This window comes from Aulonocara stuartgranti (genome assembly GCF_965226115.1).
Source record: "Aulonocara stuartgranti genome assembly, chromosome: 17".
NCBI classification, from domain to species: Eukaryota; Metazoa; Chordata; class Actinopteri; order Cichliformes; family Cichlidae; genus Aulonocara; species Aulonocara stuartgranti.
This window is the reverse complement of record NC_138953.1, coordinates 39,260,601-39,267,531: the sequence shown is the minus strand read 5'-3', so window position 1 is coordinate 39,267,531 and position 6,931 is coordinate 39,260,601. Positions and strand designations below refer to the sequence as shown.

The window sequence follows — 6,931 nt, the reverse complement described above, 5'->3', positions numbered from 1 at the left end:
GTCTGTGCTTCGATACAGATGAAGTTATCATACACGCGACAGCATCCGTCTGCACACTATTTTTCTTCCGTAACCTTATGCAAACTTTTGAAAACTTTCTTTTTCTGATCCCTTTTTGAAAATTTTACTTCATTTCAAGATGAGTTACTAAACTCGAGAGTATTTACACCAGGCCTTTTAATCTACGCAAAGTACACACACTTAAACTAAAGGGTTTAAGTGTGTGGAGTGTAGACAGAGGTGGTGGGAGTGAAGGAAAAAGTCGTCAGATGACAGAGTAAAATTCTTGGCTTCATCTCCTGGCAAATTCTGAAGTGATCCTCTGCTGTGTGAAATTTCACTGTATTTTAGTTTTACTAAGTATGAATGGAAAATGGAGAAAAGCCTCGCTCTGTCCGAAGGCTTAAACACATTTGAAATCCTAATTTTACTTCCTCTTTGAGCCGCAAATGAAACGTGCAATTTCTACAATTCGAAAAAGCCCAAACTCACTACTTTATAACCACCTGAACAGGAACTACTAATGCAAGATGTTGTGGACTCCATCAGCGACTTCCTGGCCACAGTGGTGAGCATTCTCACCCTGCCTTTAAAACCCCCAAATCTATATCGTGTATGAATGAAATGCAATGGCAAACATTCGATTTTTTATTATTATTGTTATTATGACTGACAGGAGTATGTTTACTTAAATACTAATACAAAGGTTAAAGGGAAACCTGGCGTGAGCAACTTTAAATGCAATGATGTTGACACTGTGCTGAGTCATGACTTGTGGGGTAAGATTACACACAGGAACCCCAACATTAACCATTTCCTTTTTTGTGACTTCCTCCATTTGTTTCCAATTCCCAGTATGACCTGTGCAGACATGAATGAACCCGTCTATGATCACAGTGATGAAAATGAAGCTGCGAAACGTTGATCTTTTTCTTACTTCCTCTGTTTTTAAATGCTGTCAGAGCACCCGGGATACATCAAACATACACGTGTAACACATTTGGGGATGTCTGTTTGTACAAACCCTGATTTTTTACAAGCAGCCTGTGTAAATCTCAATTGAATCGAATATAAAAACTACAAAAAAACCCTGTTAATCATTATTTTTACAAGTAGATACAGCGTTGGAGTCAGTGTTACAGTTTTGGCTTGTATCGGGGTAGTGGTGAGGGGAGTTGTGCTCTCTCTCTCTTGCTCTCTCTCTCTAAATATATATATTTATATATATTGTATTAATAGAAGCTGCTCTCCTCACATTACTGTAACTGTCTCGCCCATATTCTGAAGCACCCATATCTGGGTCACTGATGTTTCGTCATCAACTGGATGTCAATCTTTTCCTTTAGACAACAATCCCAAAACACTAGAGCGCTGGTGGAGATGTTACGCTTGCCTATTTATTGAAACCCAGCTCAATATTTTCATATTTTAATGTAACTGTCTTTCTTAGATCTTTCTTCCTTTGGTTCTTCATCAGCAGCCAAACTCTTCATTTACTCTATGTTGTTCTCTTCATCGTCTTCCATCTGAGGCTGCTCTTTCTCTGGCAACAGGCCGTAGCTGTTGAGGAAACCCTCCACGTCAGTAGCAAAGAATTCCTCATTTAGATGCTGTGTGCAGGACAGGAAGTTTCCCAGTAGCTCTCCAGCTTTGTACACGAGCAGCGTGGGTAAATATTCATCCGAGAAGCGCTCGGCGGCACCGGAGGCGACGGCGTCAATCTTGCAGAACTTTACGGTGGGATACTCAGTGGCCAGGCAGTCAAGGCAGCTGTTGAGTGCCTCGCAGCCTTTAATCCCATTCTTGTAGATGTGCACAACCACAACCGTGCTGTGATGCTCCTTTTCAATAACTTCTAGGAAAGCCTCTCCACTGTCCAGGTCATACACGCCTTCAAACCTTGGCCCAAAGCTGAGCTTGTCATGCATCTCTTGCATGCACCGCTTTCTGTAGCTCTTTAGACATCCTTCATCCTCCTCCTTAAGCAGTTCATACTCTTGGACACTCATCTGAAGGAAGTGTATTAAAACAGTAGTTACATTTTTGGGTTGATATTTATGTGCAGCATTTGGAATGGCAAACATTTGCTGCTCGAGGCCAAAGTTTTCTAAATTAACTGAGAATTTCTACAATTTCCTGCACATTGGAGTTAAGAACTGGTTTAGCGCTGTGGGAACTGGGTTGTGTCATACCTTGCGGTTAAGGTTTCCTCTGGAGGTATCTTTTGCTTTGCTGGGGGATGACATTTGTCTCAGCAGTTCCCTTTTTGCAGGATTCAAGTTTTCTTGCTCCATGCTTTCCAACTTAAACCTCCTCCAGTCATTGATCACCCCTTTGGGGCCTACGGAGAAAGCAGATAGTTGTTTGTGTTCAGGGAAATTACTAATGTCTGTGCTAAACTATTTATGAACGCAGAGTGGCGAGAACGAAACAGGAGTGGGAAGGCAGATGCTTCAAGAGACAGGATTTAATTCATGTCTGTCAGTCCTGCGTGTGGGAGCTGTGCTTTTATAAAGCAGCAGTCATACAAGTCTTGGTTTTAACAGTGATGTCGTATATATTTATGTTTGAAACCACTGGTCACGCTTATGGATAAGGAAGTGTACCAGTTACCTCCGTGTTGCATAATAAAAAGAAGATTAGCATCTGTTAACGTCTTACAATCCTCCAGGTCACTGATGTACGGTGGCTCTGAGAGGCCAAACGGTCTGCAACTTAAGAAAACACCAGCAATAAAAAAAAATGCTGCAAAAGCACACAAAACACAACGGAAACAGGAAAAAAGAAAACAGAAATAGAAAAAACAAAAACGGAAATAGGAAAAAACAGATTTCCAAAAGCACAAGGGAAGTGTTTGTGGGGAGACAATAACTCGACGGACCAGTTGCAGTTTTTTCCTATTTTTGTTTTCTTTTTTCCTAAATCCGTTGTGTTTTGTGTGCTTTTGCAGCGTTTTTCTTATTGCTGGTGTGTTCTTAAGTTCCAGTCCGTTTGGCCTCTCAGGGCCACCGTACTGATGGCTTGTTTAAAGCTTTGATTTTCAAACAATAAAAAACATCCACAGAGAATTTTATTTAAAAAGATGTGCAAGAGTGTCAGCAAACTCTTCTTCTATTTCTACACTTCAGTTTAACACACACGGCCCAGTTTTATAGAATCGTCCGTGTGGTAGATTGGAAATGTTTATGACCGGAGAACTGTGATGCCAAAATTCATGCTTGAGATTTAATTTGAACAGTAGCTTGTCCTAATTTCTTAAGATATGCTTGTTTACCATGTGACTCAGACACATCCTAACCCATGTCAGGTTGCGTTAGGTTGTGTTTGAGCCACAGCCTGGCCCTAATCTTTGTCAGGTTGCTGATGAAGTGGTGGACGTGAGGTTGAAGTGCCCAGACTCTGCAGATTTACACTTCGCTCTGCTTTTTTACTCTAAAAACGATTTTCTTGATGAACAATCTCATAGTGTTTGTGAAAACACCATAAACACAAAGTGTCAGTTCCTGTGTGAGGTTTTAAACGCCATGTCGCCTCACCTGTTTGGGTCGCGGTCTCTTCCAAGTCAATCAGTCGCTCAGACATTTTCCTGGTTGGTTAGCTGGAGGACGAAAATCGAGAAAATGCCGACATGGCGCCATTAATGATTTAGATAATGTTTGGGTTGTCACTGCAACAGATTTAGAGTCACTGCTACTGGATATCCGGTGACTTCCACGATTTTTAATTAAATTAATGCAGTCTAAGAGGATTACTGACCTGCGGCAGACTTGCGTGCTTGCTGTAAGTCCTTAAAGCTACTGCTTGAAGAATGAGCTGATGAATGTGGTCACTAAAATCATGAAACGCAATCATAAACACAAGATTACAAAATCACAGTGATGCTGCAAATTTAGTGATTAAAACAGATGTGTGAATGCAACAGAAACTACACATTTAGATGCATTAGCATATTCTTATTGCAAATATATTCTTAGTGCAAATACTGGTAAAATTACCATCTTGCTAAACTTTTGACCTTCGCACTGCTTCCTAATGTCTCTGTGATGCTGCTGTTTGCACAGGTAGGTTGGCCTACATCCACCTCTATGCTGTAGCCAATATCTGATTGCATTAAATGATCTGTCCCCAGGGTTCCAGGTACTGCAGTCCTGCTTCCTGTATGCAGTCACAATGCTCATCTGGGGTAATGATCTTTATGACGGCAGGTCTAAGTTCCTCTAAGGTCACAGTTTGCAAGATGTAATTTTCTGTGATTAGCTCTAGCATTAGCAAATGGAGCTAGGTAAACAGCCTATACTTGTTATTATTATTACTATTATTATTGTTATTATTATTATTATTGTAGGTCTGTTTCTCTGTGTGTTGGTGAGAAATTGACGTCTCGTAACCATCTGACTTCCAATTAGTCACAGACCCGTGACTAAACTCAGCACTGTCAGAATGAACTCTTTGTTTGTGTTCTGCGCAGAAGCTTTTACTTTAAGTCATCAAAGAAACGAAATGAGAATAAACAAAAACAGCCCCTTGGATACATAACGTGGCAACATAATGTAAATTATACACATGAAACATAAAAAAGGCCCCAAAGTCTGTGTATGTAAGCAAAACACACTGACCAAATAACTCGTATACTTTAAATGATTTCGTTCAAAACTCAACTTCACATTTCTAAACCCGCCTGTGTGACTTTTTACTGCATTATTAACAAAGGTTGTCTTACCTCCCACGGTCACAGTGAGGTCCTCCCTTTGTAGCAGCAGATAACCTTGCACTGATCTCCACTCAGTCACTTCACTGAGCTATCTGTTGCTGGACGGTGTGTGTTTTTGCGTGCTTGTGTGTGTCTATTCCAGCCAATGAAATTGGTCTAATGGAGATTTCAAAAGCAACCCGGTACGCCGAACAGAAATAGAGCGCAGATCCTAAGAGGATTTCACTTCAGCAATTAGAAGACTCGACTTGATAAAGGCCTGACTACACTCGACGAAGAAAGAGAGAGAATGACAAAAAACTGAAAGAAAAACGTTTCTTTTTTAAAAAGCTTCTTTTCTTTTTTCTCCCATATCGCACATTTAATGCATCACTTGATCAGGCAGCTGATAAAAGCCATCCCTATTCAAGAGCAGTACACAAGAGCCACTGTGTTGCATTTTTTATGAGCAGCGCATTAAGAGTTAACTCGAGGAAAAGCACCATATCCCCAAGATGAACTTTCAAATAAAGTGATCCTGTCTGGAATTCAAAGTTCTTCCAGGCATAGAGCTTCACACGAAACACATGACGGGAATCTTTCAAAACACAAAACACCGCTAGCTAAGGGTGGGGAATATCTAGTGATATGCTTTGTCATGTGCTTCCCGACTGTTTTCCACACAAAAATCCCACTCATTCATTTCTAAAACCTAGATTTCCCTCACAGGTAGATTGGTCGTTACGTTTCAGAATTATGTAAAATTTTATTTTGAGGTTAAAAAAAAACAAACAAAAACAAAACAATGTCAACATGTGATCCTGTTTTATTCACTGGTTATAACCAAGTAAGAAATACTGAGAATATTAAGAAACACAAGTAGTAAGAACAAAGCAGAGACAACTGTGAAAGTTGTGTGTGGTTAGGTAATTAAGTTCTTCAAGTTAGGACAGAGTTCAGCACGAGCTTATAAAACCTAAATTCTTGTTATAGTTTTGTCATGTAATGCGTGTTGTCTCCTTGCATGTCTCCACAGCTCAAGAATTTCCGCTTTTAAGCGACAAAAGAGGAAGACGTGATTTCCTTTGGTTTAAGAATGTATGCATCTGTTCCTCAATATTAAAATATAACTAACTAATATTACTAATCAGGAGGACGTTTATATGGATAACAAAGCAAATTTTATCCCTTCCTGTTTTTATATTTTCCCAAATACGAGTGCTTGTTACTGATCCTTAAACAACAACATTACGCAGTAAACTGGTGGCACACAGTGACGTAAAAATGGTAAACACTTTAAGTGGAAAAAGTATTTTAGTAAACACATTTACTTTCCATTGCAGTTGAACTTTGCTCATCTGCCCAAAGCATCTGAATATCATTATCTTCACAGCAGGTATTTGTTTCCCTTCAGAGCAACATAAATGCAGGAACTGCACCTTTCAAGTTTTACAATTTCGTAAGTTTACGTGCGAGAAGGAATCCCCTCTTTGCACTCGTTGCCTTCATGCATCACTGCAAGCTTTCCGTTCCCTGAGTGCTGAATCACTGCAGCGCATTTAGGAAGGGCAAATGCTCGCCACACCCACACGATATTTTCTGCTACCGTGTTTGGCTTTTGCCCTTCATCTCTGCGTCTGTGTCCTGTCTTTATTGGCTTAAGGGATTACTGGACTTTTTTATTTAGGCACACAGAGCATGCATGTCAGGTGGGGTTCCATTATTCTCAGTCACTCGTAAAGCCCGGGTTGCTTACAGTGGAATTCGGCTGAATATTTTGCACCTTTTGTGCTAAAACTGTCTGTCAGCAGCAGCTATCTATCTGTCTGAAGGTTCTAAAAAAAGAGCAGCGACTATTATTAACGTCAACAACTGTTTTTAATGTGTTGTTTTAGTAACTTTTGTGAGAAAATGTGCTTTCAGTTGAATTCTTGTAATGAGCACAAGGTCAAACAGCCCACTGCAAACCTTATATGTATTAGTGTTTTTTCTCATTTTAATAATGAAAAATACAAGTGACCCAAATGGATCTTCTCATTGTGTAATGGCTAACATAATAGCATACTGCCAGTGTACTGCTAGCTCTGCGTCCAAGCCTGGATAATTGTGGAGGGTTTTGTCATCTGGTGGAAAATCTTTGCCAACTACGACATGGAAGATTAGGATTTCCATACTGGATCGGCTGGGGAAGAGTTAACAATGACTGCATCTGATGTTGTTGGCCCACATTAGAAGGTGTAA

At 40.1% G+C, this 6,931-nt stretch overlaps 1 protein-coding gene across 1 annotated transcript; it reads right to left on the bottom strand.

Annotated features, from left to right (window-relative positions):
* Window positions 1–635: 635 nt before the first annotated feature.
* Window positions 636–4,995, bottom strand: pdcb (phosducin b). Its single transcript, XM_082510171.1, has 5 exons — window positions 4,721–4,995; window positions 3,757–3,829; window positions 3,537–3,598; window positions 2,193–2,341; window positions 636–2,009 (listed from the first exon to the last, which is right to left on the bottom strand). The coding sequence occupies exons 3-5, from the start codon at window positions 3,580–3,582 to the stop codon at window positions 1,494–1,496; spliced, it is 711 nt and encodes a 236-aa protein (XP_082366297.1). The 5' UTR covers window positions 3,583–3,598; window positions 3,757–3,829; window positions 4,721–4,995; the 3' UTR covers window positions 636–1,493.
* Window positions 4,996–6,931: the final 1,936 nt, after the last annotated feature.